This window comes from Takifugu flavidus, chromosome 12 (genome assembly GCF_003711565.1).
Source record: "Takifugu flavidus isolate HTHZ2018 chromosome 12, ASM371156v2, whole genome shotgun sequence".
Classification (NCBI taxonomy): domain Eukaryota; kingdom Metazoa; phylum Chordata; class Actinopteri; order Tetraodontiformes; family Tetraodontidae; genus Takifugu; species Takifugu flavidus.
This window is the reverse complement of record NC_079531.1, coordinates 3,336,948-3,351,708: the sequence shown is the minus strand read 5'-3', so window position 1 is coordinate 3,351,708 and position 14,761 is coordinate 3,336,948. Positions and strand designations below refer to the sequence as shown.

The following is a 14,761-nucleotide window of genomic DNA, read 5'->3' as shown; positions in this document are numbered from 1 at the left end:
GACAATTGTTGGGCAAAACACTGAGAAACCAGCTTTGACATTAATGTGCAGTTTGGAAAAACTGTTTGTGGAATCCCTGAGCTACAGTCCTCTCAGAATAATATTTTTTCTTTATGAGAAACAAACACGCCCGATTCTCCAACCCCAAATACTCGCTTTCTATCTGGCTTCTCTCCGTCCATGGTCCTCTAAACAAAACCAGAGCTCTGTTTATCCTCTGCCGTGGCAGCTCCAGACACTGACTGACAATGCCGGCAAATGAAGACCTGCAAACTACTGAGTGAAACAAGAGTAAATGTGTGCACGATAGCTGACCACAGAGCCTCTCATCGATCAGTCGGGGCACCGGGGGGAACCCACAAGTCCAAACCAACTCCAGCCTCCCGTTTTCTGCCACAGTTTAGCAACATCGAGTACAGTTGTTTGCCTTGAAAACACCACAATCAAAACAACGATTGTGTGTCCGATGAATCCGCAAAACCCGATTAGAAACAGACTGTTACGAAATCATCCTGCATTTCCAATTTCAAAAAGTCCCAAATACTCAAATGGCTCCTCGGGGTTTGCGGTAATCCATGCATCTGTGGGGAACAAGCAGAAAGAAAGTCGGTACCATGTTTGATTTGTCAGAGAGGAGGTAACATTTGGACCACCTCGTCTGGACATTAGGGTGAAATAATTGTGAAGCACGGACCCGTCGTCTTTGACCGGGACTCTTTCGCGCTGTTATAATGTACCCGGCAAACTCTTAATACCTTTGCAGCATCTGCTTCTTGCAGCAAGTCATGAATTCAATAGAGAAAGGTCCCTCTCTAACACAATAGATCACCTGATTGATGGCCGCTCCTGAAAGAACTGCCAGAACAAAACAGGACCCTCCACTCCAATTCCCTCCGAGGCAATGAGTTTTGTCGTGTGTCAAAATGAACAAAAAAGGGAAAAAAAAGAAGAAATAAGAAAGAAAGGAGAACTGATTCAACCTGACCCCAAAATAGATGAGCAGAGACAACTGCTACAACATGAGGAGGTGAAAATAATAAAAGAAAACAGATAAATAAATAAATAAAACAAAAGCGACACCTGATGGATGAGCAGGCTTTAATTATGAGGCGCATGAAATCGCGTCAGGTTTTTGATGGCTGAAGCTCTTCAAAGACGTCCAGAGAGCCGCCGTCATTAAATGAGCACCTCCGTCCCAGAGAAAGTCTTTCTCATGCAGATCCACGGCTCCTGATTACACAGGCTGGAAACTGTAACGTCTGAAAAGATATAATCGACTACTAGAGCGTGGAGACGACAGGAAGCCGATCCCGTTCAGTTCTGACATTGTTCTGACAGATCTCATGAACTTAAACGCTTCTCATCCATGTTTGAAATATATGTTCTGGTTGTAAAACCACAGCCATTAACCCATGTTGAGCTTATCTAAGAACTGGGATGTATAAATCTGCTCACAGGTTTCAATATATCTGGAATACATGTGTCCTACAGGCTTTACCTCAGCTCTTTGACCTCGGCAGACACACACACCTCCAGGCTCCTCTGCCATGACAACAGCTGCACTTGTTGACGTGCTAGAGCACTAAACTAAGTGTCCCCGCCTGATCTGTTCACATGATCAGATCAACGAGCCACTGCTGAACCTACAATTCTCTTCAGAGGATGCCAAAGAACTGAATTCATTACCGTGGAACGTGGAATGATCACGTAAAGTCGCTAATAAGAGACATCTTTGTGCTGAAATACAAAGCTGCACACCTAATGGCTTTCGAATGTTTATGTTTTCATCAACTTTGACCCCAAATATCATGTTGTTCGAGACGTTCTGCTGCGTCGGGCCCATCTGGGTCAGCGGCAAATGTTCCAGGTGTGATTGATTTGCAGTTTCTGATCTGACTTTGAATACACTGTGATTCAGAATGATGCAGGGAAAACCAAACTGGTCTTGACCAGACAGAAATCGACCGCCTTGAGATCAACGACGATAATTACATGAACTGATTATGAAAGGGTTTAAATAAGAAAATGTTCCTGTTTCAAAAAAAGACTTTACTTATATCACATGGAAATGAATGGAAAATTGATGACCCAAAGGTGAGGTTCTGTATATGTACCAGTCTGTCATAGGCAGCTCAGACTGCTCTTCATTGATTATTTCTCAAACATTAAAAGTCCTTGAATATAAAGACACAGAAACAGCCTCACGTCAGCGCTTCCTCTGGCTTGTTAATTGACTTTTCCGTCGCTCAGGGGTGAAATGCTCTGAAGTGGAGTTACCTGGTTGAGATGTTTGACCTCTGAACCAGTAAAAAGCCTGGTAAGTATGTGGAAAACAAGATTAAGTGCACAGGTATCAGGATTTACTTCCTGTCAATCACGCTGATAGTGGATAATGCTAACGGTGCGCGGGAACGAGCACTAAAATCTGCACGAAAAAACATCATCCGGGCCCGTTTGTGCCTCAGCCCCAAATCAGCTGGAATGAGTCTGATTGAAGGGTTTAACCAAGACAAAGCATTTGTCACTCTATCGCCTTCAGCTGTAGCGCTGTTTATTAAACTCAACGTTTTCTTTTTTCAACACACAAGCTGGCGTGGCCCTCGCCACAGCGCTGCCGGGACGGGATCCTGGAACTTCCCTCCCCCGTCTGGTAAACAGGTGGGATCTGATTTCCAGGAGGGGATTTGTTGTAAATTGCAGTGTTCACGGAGAACGAGAGTGGAGTTAACTCAGATTTACTTGGAACCACATGAGGGAAAATACAATTCTGTGTTTACGTGCAAATGTTTTTGTTTTTTTTAATTCATCTTTAATTCCGTCAACGCCTCGTGAATCAACATATATTTTACATGCTGCAGCGAGCAGATGGATGTCTTTAGTTGCTGCATCAGGTGCTCTCTCTCTCTCTCTCTCTCTCTCTCTCTCTCTCTCTCTCTGTCTCTCTGTCATGTGCACGTGTAGAGCTGCGGACCCTCAGGGGTCACGCACAAGAAAATATTCTTCAGCTCCATCAGTGAAATGGAAGAAATAGCACACATGCATAGGCAAAGTAAAACAGCTTTGCGAATCACTCGAGCCTGCAAAAACTTACACACACACACACACACACACACACACACACACACACACACACACACACACACACACACACCAACAAGCGTGCCTGTTTATGGAGATGAATCATATATGAGCAGAATTCATCTGAGTCTTCTCAGGAATACCGTTAGTACATATAAATCGAACCGTCTGCGGTGGTAAAAGGATCCTGTGGATGTGTTAAGCTCGAGGCTTTTGTTTGGCTGGTTTAAGTGGAGCTTTGTTTTATTCTTGTCATTCTGCCAAGTTACCCATGAAGCATCAATTTGCAGTTGCCGAACACCTTCTTTTCAAGTAGGATGGCCTTTTGTATTCTCCTCACCCTGCGAAGCCGTTCATTAGAAGCAAGGAAATGCTAAAGCAACAGCACGTATCGCGTTTCCCTTTGACCTGACGCTTTGTGGCAGGAAGTTCTTTTGTCGGCACCTGAAGTTTTGTCTGCTTTGAAAGGCAGGCAGCAGAACGCCATCGAATAAGCAAACCCGATCGCCTCTGAACATCAGTGGAATGACAGAACGTTCAACCTGGACGCCCAAAGGTTTCCCAACACGTTTCGCCAACACGAGAACTGTCTGAGACGGTGCTGTGAGCTCGCTCGCTGACCTCAGGTCTGACCTCAGCGATGCTGACTCCTCCAGGAAGCCGGCTCCCCCCGAGGGAACTAATTGGTTGTGACTCGTCATGGCAACCAACCATGAGACTTCAGGGAGGTGATTCCCAACTAGGCCGCGTTATCAGGATCCTTTGGTTTGTTTGTCGTGTTCCACAGGCGGAGATGCACGTACACGGTGCTGGAGGATTACAACACTGCGTCCACCCGCGGCTGCATCTCCCAGTGATTAGGAGCTTTATTCCTCACAGCAGCAGGATGGAACCTTTAAAAGAGCACAGGGCCAAAGTCCGCAGCTACAGATTTCCCGAGACAAGAAGCAGTGTAAGATGTGGAACTTTGAACTCAATTAAATATTCTCCAGTGACCTCTGCTGCCCAAAGATAATTGAGTAGTTAAGTCAGCCACTGGCGCGGCTACCTGTGTGTGTTCCTCCTGGCATATAATTAGATAGCAGTGCTTCATTTTCCTCAACGCCTGACTTATTTCCAACTCTCCCTGCTGTGTCTGAAGATATGAAGAGCGTAAAGCAGCTAAGGCTCACGGTGCCCTGTGTCATTAGTCACTCAATTCATCCACCCCCCACCTTTTTTTTTAGATCCAAACAGCAACTATTTGTCAAATTTAATAACGATTCTGGTCAGAGTCCAACACGGGAACACGGCAGGGACAGGCCCGCTACTATTGAGACGTAAACGTATATAATGTAATGTGTTTTGAGGGGAGGACAGTGATGCCGTTGTAGCGGCCAGTCAGCACGGCCTCGTCCTTGACGAGGATTGTTTCTGACAACGGCTTCTCGCCGGCGCAGGACGACAGGCGTGCCCGTACGTGCTGACGGGCTGCCTCCTCTGTTGGTCCAAATGCAGACTGGCACTGACACTAATGTACACTGATAAAGCTGTGAGAGTCAATAGTCAGGGAAGTGAGCGTGGGGGTGGGACAGGCTGGCTTCCTCATTTAGCCCATTTGTCAGAGGATTGTAACAGGAGCTTGATGAATCATTGTGCGACTGGATGGGAGCGATCCGAGGGAGGGATCAGAGGGCCGATTGTTACCAGGTGAGGCTTATTTCTGCTCGGCCTTAAGGGATGTTTCTTCATCCCACCACACATTTCTATATGTTGATCGGTGAGGACAGTAGCTGAGACTCGGGGTCGAGCCTGAGGGAGGTATTTATGAGAGTAGATGTGAGTCAACAAAGCCTCAGACCATTGTGGTGCTCCTGTTTTAGACCGGGTTGGTGGGAGGCTCTACCTGCTGAGTATTTGAAGATCCTCAGCCACCATCCTAAGATGGCTCACTCCTCCTCTCACCTCACGTAATTTCCTGGTAGCAGAGGTATAAATATAACCACCTTTAAATTCCATCCTCGTTCTTTAGCTGCAGCCTTTCCCTGCTTCCTCTGCTCTGTTGCTGCACTTGCAATCCCGCTGGGAACAAATTACAACTTAGATTGCTGCTTTCCATACATTTCTTTATTCTGAGTTTCTTACAGAATGAAATGTATCTTTAAATGTTGCTTGTTGCTGCAATGTGAGATGTCAGCATCCCAAGAGTGTGATGTTATCAGATGCAGACTGCAGATGCTGCAGAATCCCAGTACCTCCGGAGCCCAAATTAGCCACATTATTGATGTACTGATGAGGCCACAACAGTCGACTTCCACCACTGGATACTGCTAACACATCCTTTACTGGACTCCTCCCAGAGGAGCTTGAGCTGAAAGGGAGGAGCACTCACTCGTTATTGGGTTGATCTGAAGCTCCCCGAAGGGAAGCACAGTAAATGTTTGTGTGGACTTCAACCATCACGTCCTGATCCCCTGCTGAACCTCCTGATTACAGTCCAGAGCTAATGCCTCTATTGCAGCGGTCATCGCCTCAGCCACGTTTTCCGTCCTACCAGGGCCTCGTAAGACTGAGTTGAAGACACATCCACACGGATGCTGCACACTAAAGTCACAGCAGAATGAAAATGATCGGTGTTTTTCATTTGTCAGCTCGGTGTTTCGCTCACCAGGTGTCGACGGTTATCTGCCAGCTTCCTCCTGGATCTCATCTAATCACCTTACCAGAGAAGTGAGCACTAAACGTATCATGAGGGGAAAAGCCATTAATGAAATCCCTAAAATTAAAAACAGAGCGCTGGCAGTTCCGGTGATAAAAAACCCCAAAACATTTTGATATATTGTTCCTTAATATTACCAGTCCCACAGTGTTAATAACAATAATGGATCTTTTGGTATTCCGCTACTTCAGGGATTAACAGTCAAAGGGATCTTCATTTTAGATCAGGGTAGAATTGGATGCACATGATGCACTAAATCAAAGGAAATGTCAACAAGTGTGTTTCAGATGTGCAAATAGCAGAATTTATTCATGCATTTACACTTGAAATTGAGATGTTGAGGTCATAAGTTACTGTGGGGACGCGCGCCCAGAGGCTCAGCAAAAGCATCAGTCGACGAAGCACACACGCGCGTGCGTGCACGAACACACTGCTTTGACTCGGGGTAAACGGTTGCGGGGACGTCACATTCCCAGCAGGACTTTGTAGAGGAGGGTTGTCAGCATTTTCTCACCAGAGGGTTTAGGCCTTTCGTTCTGCTCCGGGACGGCTGAGTTTAATTGGAGAACGCTAATGCGCAGCTGGATAGCGCCGCCGTTCCTACCACGGCTGCCTCTGAAATTGGGAGGGCGTGAAAGCAGAGCTGGTGTGTGTGTGTGTGGGTGTGTGTCTACAGCAGATACTGCAGACCTCCCTCATGATTCCAGTAAATTTATTCATTGGATCTGTGCAGTTTGTTTATGAGCCGTCTCATTTACAAAATAATAGGCAATAATAATTCCAGCAGATTGATCCTGGGTTAATCCAAATAATTGCCAATTCATTAGAATTCCACATTTTCTGGAAATAGAATTGACTTGTTCTGTGTGTTGGTGGCGTGTAAACTGCATGCCTAATCGATCAGGTTATATGCGAATCGTGTTTTTCTAAACAAAGGCGAAGTGAGCAGACAATGTCGGACACATATTCGGCACAATGGAGAACAAATAGGAAAAGGTGTCAGCCCTTCAGTAATCTGGTATCTGCATATAAACTGTGGACTTTGGGAATGTTTGCAGATCGAAACAACGGGCGCACGTAGAAGGCTCACATTAACACCGACTGAAGGGAAGTCACACCTCACTTATTATATTCAGCCTCCAAATGTGTCACCTTTCAAATAGAAATGAAGTGTTGCATGGTTCAGCAAATCAGACTATAAACAATATCTATTACCCAGAATCTGGCGTTTAGATGTCTTCTGTTCACGTCAGCAACCCTGGAAGGATGATTCACCCCCAACAGGGACTTGACAGATTCAAATGGAACAATTATCAGTGTCAGGGATGTGTCAATACAACATTAAAGCCTTATCTGGCAGCAGATCCTGTTGCATCTGTGCTGTTGGGTTAGCAGTCAGCTGAGGCTGCAGGATTTTTAAAACAAGTCGCGTTTTCTTGCCGACCATAAACGTCCCGTGTGGGATTTACGCAACTTAATCTCCATGTTGAAAAAGAAGGAGGGGAAAAGGCCAAACAAAGAGCAGTCACAGTCCGTCAGAGGAACACAGCTGTATTTACAAACAGTTTTTTATGTGGAGGCAGGCTCTGGAATAGAGCAGATGGATGACAAATCTGTTTCAAATGAAGGAAAACACACAGCCAGGTGTCGGTGTTTCAGAGGCAGCAGTACTAATCTATTCATTAGCGTTTTTACAGTGCACACTCATTCAGCTGCAGGCCGGAGAGCCCGTAAAAACAAAAGCAAACGAAAGTGTCCACGTGACACTGTCAACCGTAGCGGCGCTCTGCTTATGCAAAACATGGAGGTACTGCAACTCCAGCCAGAATGCAGATAAAAGCAGCGGAAGGAATTTTAATAGCACGTTGGATCCAAACATTTGGAATATTATGAACGAAGGGGAACATTTAGAGAGTCGCATGCAGCTCCTGTTGTTTTTATAAGCACAGGATGAAACAGAGCTGCACAAAATCACAGGCATTCAAATCTAAAAGAGCACTTATTACAGGAGAGATTTGAAGCTCTCACAGTCCAAATAATCCCCCGGCCTGGTGGCTGTGCATATATTTCATGCAGAAAACTGCTGGTTTTGTGTCAACAGATGTCGGCAATAATCAGGGGACGTCGTGTCAGAGTCCTTGAAAGTTTTGAAATCAACATGTTGGCGCTCACAGTGACAAGGCTGAACAGAACTGCTTTAATCAACTCAAAGGTGAGGTGTTGTGACTCATTCAAGCGAGGGAACGGCTTGTGAAGAGGGAAGGTAGCGAGTGCAATGAGAACACTGTTTTATTTAAACCCTAATTGCCTCAGACACAAAATAAACGGTTGCTCCTGCTTTCGGGGCACTTTACTAGCTAAGCTCATTCAGTCCCGCTGGTCCTACGGCTGATTGGTTGGTGATCGGGGCTCCGTTTTCTAATGGGTGACAACGATGTGGACCGCGCAGGCTTGTGTATTTGCAGCCGCAGATGATCTGCGTCTTGGTGCCTTCCACGCGCCCCCCAGCTCGTTCTGGCCGCAGTAACATGTCCTTCATCCCATCAAGCAGAGGTGAGCAGTTGTGGGATCAGTGTGTGATGAAACACACGCACGCAGACACACACACAAAAGCTCCTTTCTTGGTCCTCTTTAATCAGGCAGAGTATCCCTTACAGGGTCGTCCAGGGCTGAACGTGAGAGCGGAGCTTCATAGACGGGTCATCCCCTCACACACCTACAGCAGATTCACTTCTGTTATGGTTTGTGAAGCTCTAATAAAAAGCCTTTCAAGTGGTTTTGTGCTGTTAATTAACCCGGGCTGATAGCATGAATTAGCCTGTGATGAGTGCGCTGCGAAGCTTTTTCCCAGCATTCAAGAGCGCCACAGTCAGCCACGGCGCAGAGACCCCACATGAAATTCACAGCAACAAAATGGCATTTGAAATTGTGAATTCCTCCCAAGCATCCCGTGATAGAGGAAAACGCGGCGGGAATCCGACACGCAGGAGACCAAAATAAATAAATAAATAAAATGCCTGTGCATGTTAAAGGCCCATGAGCCATCAAACTCCCCGAGGCTACAAAGAGCCCTTTGAGCAAATGGATGGCAACAGCTGCAAACTCGGGGTTGTTCCTAATGTTCGCGGTGCAGATGTCTGCACTTGAGTCCCGCAGCCTGAGAGCGATCCCACACTGAGCTGCTCTCACATCTCTGCAGCTTCATTTAACTCTGAGCTCCATATTAAAAGCTGCTCCGTAGTTACAGCGAGAGGTCTGCGGCCTTTGTTTCGCAGCTCTGGTGCTCTCACTTTAATGCATCCAACCTTAAACTGTTTGATGCACAGTATTGTAAAGCCTTAAACCCTTATGCTACCATCAGGTTGCTTCAGTTGCTCTCATAATTCTTGCTTAAGCATGAAGATAACGGCGAGCAACAGCCACATCCGCAGATTCAGCCAGCTCCTCCTTTTAATTCGGACAAACGGCGGCAGCGGCAACACGCTGAATATTTAATGCTTCTCTGCAAAAGAGCTGCTGAATATAACGGCTGGATGCTGGACTCGCTTTGCTTTAAATTGAAAAATGTAACTAATGAGGGACGATTGTTAAAAGGGAATTAAAGGTTCACGCGCAGAGGCAGTGTCACAGAACGGAGACGATAAAGCTGCAGTAATCAAAATAACCAGCTGGGACGGCAGAGTTTTGGACTCATTTAATGTTTAAAACATGTACAAGTTACTTCACTGGGTCATCACAATTGAACAAGGATTGTTTTTTTGTTGTTTTTTCTATTTGTAACACCCTCAGAAATATACATTCACATGGCTGCATACAGACAGGTTCTCTCTTTTGTTTTTATCTGAATAACACAAACTCCACAGACTGTATGCATCACCCCTCTGAACGACAGTGAAGCTGCTAGTGGCATATCAAAAAAGAAAGAGAAGAACATTTTTAGGTGGGACTAATGCATCCAACAGCTTCATCTATCCACAACTGGACCTATTTTTGCAGTCAAAATAAGAATATTTTACATGAACAGTCCCTACATGTTTGTCCCTAAATAGATTCCAACTCTAATCTCAACCTTATGTACAGTATTTACAGCAGAATGTCGGACATACCGGATACAAAAACAGCATATTAGGATGGAATGAAGTTACAGTCAGTATTACAAAATAGAAACGCGGAACGACGTGAAGACAACGCGTACACCGACTGATGGAAATGTTTTTTCCCCGCTCTCCATCATGTGTGATGCAGGTGTGGCACTTTTTTTTTCATAATACAGATGCAAATAACGACAAAATGAAGCTGACACTTTGTGCTTTAAAAGAATCATCTTTGGGCCAGAGTTCAATTATTATTCCCGAAAACAGGTTGCCAATTTCTCCTTTAGCTGGATTTGGGTTTGTGCTTTAAAAACTCAGTAATCTGCGAAAAGATTCACTTTCATTAGGACTGAATAGTTTGACCATAATAATGAGTCCATTTTAAGACAAAATCGTTCAATTTAGAGAGCAGTATAGTATCGTGCTCAGTCTCATTTGGAGCTAAAAACGTTTTGAAGATTAAATTTCCCTTCAATACTACTCATTTTAATAGCATCTTTATAGGCACTGAAGAAAACGTGTGTTTCATGTTAAATGAAGACGTTCGGAAATTGTTCATTCTGCATTTTGAACGCAGAAAACTCGGTTTTGTTAATACAAACTGAGGCTCGTGATGCACATGCTGATCGAGAAACACACAGCAGACAAGCATCTCCAGCCGGCAGACAGATTTGCAAGCAAAAAAGTGTCTTTCTTCTTTGCACTCTTGTTTTTTTACCCCACTTTTTTTGATACAGTATATATATATATATTTGTATACTTTCTGTGTGTGATAACTGCGGGATTGTTGCTGGCTCTGCCGCTAAAGTCGTACCGTTAGAAATACTAAGGTGAGCTGTCGTGGAGAGCAAATGCACAGGAATTGATACAGCAGCAACACACACTCCAAACCACCCACGCTCTCACACACACACACACACACACCACACAAACATGCATAAAATAAGCAATAACATAGTATTTATATTCATCAGAGCCGGTTAGTTGTTGTTTAATGTGCTCCTGATATTTCATGATAGAGCTTCAGTTTTGGGGTGAAAACTCATTTCCTGATTGCGAAATGCACCTCAGTGCTACTAATCCATTAGTTCTGCGGCAGAAGCTTCCAGTACGACGTGATAAAAGCGATTTAAAAAAGGTCATACATATTTAATTAGCATGTTGGGAACATCTGGGGACAGGAAAAACCATCACTTCTTCTAATCTCCAACACAAAAGCAGCAGAAATCCGTGTTAGACAGAAAACAACAGGTAGAAAAGAAAAACCAACAAAAACAACCGCAGGAAAGCAGCAAGTGACTTTAAACTCCAACACGGCCACCATAATCATTCCCTTTACATATTAAAGCGGTCTATCCTCAGAACGGAAAATAAAAGAGTCTCCTCCTCTGTGTGTATGTGTCCATAGAGTGAGCGCTCGCTCGCAGTAAAAGCTGTTGGTTTTGTTTTTCTTTTTTAAGCACATGATAGAGAGAAGAGGAGACACAGAGTCTTTTCTCTGACATCCATTTGATAAAAGCAGAGTTACATCAAAACATAATCACAAGGCATCAAGATAAAACTCAGACACTCTGTTTCTACGTTAGCTTGTGTATCAGGCTGAGGTTTTTGGAGCATTATTGAAGGTTTATGGACGCGGATGTGATCCTGCCGCACCACTGCAGCCCTCCTCACCCCTGCTGTTATCATGCACTGATGTGAGGATTCATTATCGAAGGGGGTCACTGAACACTTTTGGAAAAAATAAAATAAACAAAATCGGCAAACCTGCATTAAATGCTGTATTATATATATAGAAAAATGGAGAAATTTCATTAGCGCTGACCCCGGTGAGAAGCAGGATACGGGTTCTTTCCACTTCCTCTAGAACATTTGACCACAAAAATACATTAACATTGAAAATCCCACCGATTAAGGAATACATCTGAACTCTCTGGTCACTTATAAATCATACAAAAGGACATTACAAAACTAACAAAACGGTAATGGAGGAAAAAAAGACCCAAAACTTAATTGCACATCCAGTGTAAGACTTTCACAAATGTGCTCAGCAAAACCTTAACCTGCACTCTCTTTTTTTTACATTTAATACATTTAGAACATGGAAAAATACACAAAAAATGAATATTACACCAGTACTAATCAAGCCACGACCACAGAGGCCACTTACATACCTTGGTTTGTGTCAGTCGCCCGTTTGTCTGGATGGAACAGATACCAATGTTTTTGTTTACTAGCACTTGAATAGACACTCGTTTCTCTACATGAGATTAGTTGGATGGGGTCTGATGGGGAGATACCAAGGGGAAGGCTTTCCGAGCCGACCAGGAGAGGGATTGGGATGGGTGGGGTTGTGATGGAGGTGAAGGGTGCAGTGGAATGCAGTTGTGGGGGGGGGGGGCGCGATGGTTTGGTCGTCGCATGCCACTACACGTACCACTCTTTCTTAGAAATGACAGAACCGTCGGTTTGAGAGATCATGTCATCGGCTATCTCGGGTTCCGGGTCGTACTGGAAGGCCAGAGTCCGCTCGTCGTAATCTCGGCTCTCTCCTTCATCCACTGTGAAATAGGGCCTCTTCAAGTCCTCTTGCTCGCCGTCGAAGTCACGCTCGCCTGCCTCGAACCCGCCAGGTCTGCCGATCTGTGCCGGTTTCTTCTCATCGTCCGAGTCGTCCGGGTACTTGGGGATGGGGGGATGAGCGGGCAGCCCGCCGGCTTTGCTGTAGCCGTTTCCGAAAACGTGCTTCTTGGTGCTGTAGTCACCTTTGAAGGTGTGCTGGCGGCGGCGCAGGAATATGAAGAGCAGGATGGCCGCCAAGATCAGAAAGGCCACCCCCCCAACAGCGCCCCCGATGGCAGCCTCATTACTGTGCGGCTCCTGCCGGGTGTCAGGTTCCTCGGTTGGGTTGTTAGGGAATTCTGGGTAGGAAAAGACAGATGGAAGGGAGTGTGTCAGTGCTCTGGTGGGAGGAGGTGCGTTTGTGCAGGTGCAGAATCTTTTTTAAGTTTAGGAAAGATGAAGGGAGACAAGGACGGAAAAGCGAAGGGAAAAGGACAGGACCCCCCTCCCCACCGGCGCCCCAAACCCAACGGAGCCCTGACGGACAGTGACATGACTCCAATGACATTCGCATGCAGATATGAAACCACAGCCTGTGGAGCAGAAACCATTCAGGAGTGAAACGAGTGGTGAGATTAAAGTGAGGCGTCGTCAGCATGCATCCAACCCCGTCACACCCCCGTTAGGTGGAAGCATCATCGGACGGGAGCATGAATTCATATGGATTTCAGTGGAAACAGTCGGCGTTTACAGGTTTCATTAACATCTCATGGGACGGTTCTGATGCTGCGGCACAGCCCAGTTTAGGATATGAGAGTCTGACATAAAAGCACTTCATCATCATTGCAGCACTGGCGAAATGAACGGGCGCTGGGAGAGATGATTATTAGCAGCTAAGCATATGCAGTTAAAATGCATCCAGAGAGCTCATAAATATGACAGTTTAGAGTTCAGGCAGCACAGCAGAAAGCTAAGAGATGCTTGAAAATAAAATAAAAAAAGACAGCATTGAGTAAACACGGCAGAGAAAAATATGAAATTGACCATCTGTCAAAGATGTGTTTGAATGTAGGGCAAAGTCACAACGACTAATGGTGTGCTGGACACAAACAGCTGCTAAAATACCTGATTCTGCCTCACAAATACAACAAAAGAGAGATTTTATGTTTCCAAGCTGCCGGGGACAAATCTGGGACTAACATGTGCCCTTCCATTCATCTCAGAGCCTCATACGTGCCATCCCACAGGAAGAAAAACAACGCACGGGCCTTAGACAGCTGTCCTCTACAGCAGAACTAAGAGCAGGACCAACATCTGGGCTCTAAAGCCCTCCTTCCCAGAAGCAGGAGGCTGTGTGAAGCTCCTTTGAGCAGCACAGGAGAAGAAGAAGAAGCCTTTATCTTCAGTAATGATCAAAGACTCGGGGCGCATGTCTGATCCTGCAGAGCAGAGGCCCATTTAAGAGCAGTCTTCAATCCTCCACAGACGTGTGAGAGTTGCACCATCCACGAAACAAACCAGACCTGCACAATCAGGCAAGACCGGACCCGTCGGGCTGATTGATCACCAGCCCATTACGACACTGCAGGAACTGATGTTCACAGATAATAAGATGACTCATAATGGGAAAGTTGTTGCCACATAAACCGAGGAAGCACATTGATTTAAGCGAAAAATAAATGATGCTTAGGTTTGACGTACATGCCCATTATTTTTAATTAACGCAGTCAGTGGGAGGGGTGTAAAAATCCGTGGATCCGTGGAGCAGATGCAGTCAGAGCGACTCTGCGGCCAGGACACAGTGTTATCGTCCGGGTATCAATGTAATAACGCAGCGACAGAGATTGGTGGGCGGCCGAAACAGAACAAATTTACGGCTTCTATCCATCCATTATACATGCAGGCATTTAAAGACTGGGTAACTTTCAAAGTCCTCCCGTCACCTTGTTGAGAATCTCTGGAAACAAGCTAATCTTTACATCTCCAGAGGCCCCAGATCGCCGAATAAAAAGTCCAAATTTCACGCAGAAGCCGAGAATGATTTTCAAATGATGACTCTAAATGGCCGATTCCGAACCATTACATTCAATTAGACCTGCTTTTGGTTGGAAACCATGAATCTATCCGTAGTGGAAAATGGTAAAAGAAGCTGCTGCAGCTTCCCTATCTCCTTTAATTACGGCGCTTTATCGGTAAAAATGGGAGACCTCCCAAACACAGCCGCTGTCGTCAGACGCTCCTCCGCTGCAGCCTTTCTCCCAGGGCAGACGGCAAAAGCGCTCCAATTTCCAGAAGCGGCGCCGGGCACAGTCTCAAATATCAGCTCAGG

At 45.5% G+C, this 14,761-nt stretch overlaps 1 protein-coding gene across 6 annotated transcripts in view; it reads right to left on the bottom strand.

Moving 5' to 3' along the window:
* The window catches only part of nectin1b (nectin cell adhesion molecule 1b), a 98,089-nt gene that overhangs the window by 32,547 nt on the left and 50,781 nt on the right, over positions 1-14,761 (bottom strand). Inside the window, exon 6 of one of the 6 annotated variants that reach the window (XM_057048839.1) lies at positions 9,456-12,791. The exons of the other annotated variants lie outside the window; for them this stretch is intronic. Coding sequence (XP_056904819.1) covers positions 12,298-12,791 — 494 coding nt within the window. The 3' untranslated portion in view covers positions 9,456-12,297. Of the gene's footprint in view, positions 1-9,455; positions 12,792-14,761 lie in introns of those variants that run through there. 6 annotated transcript variants of the gene reach the window in all.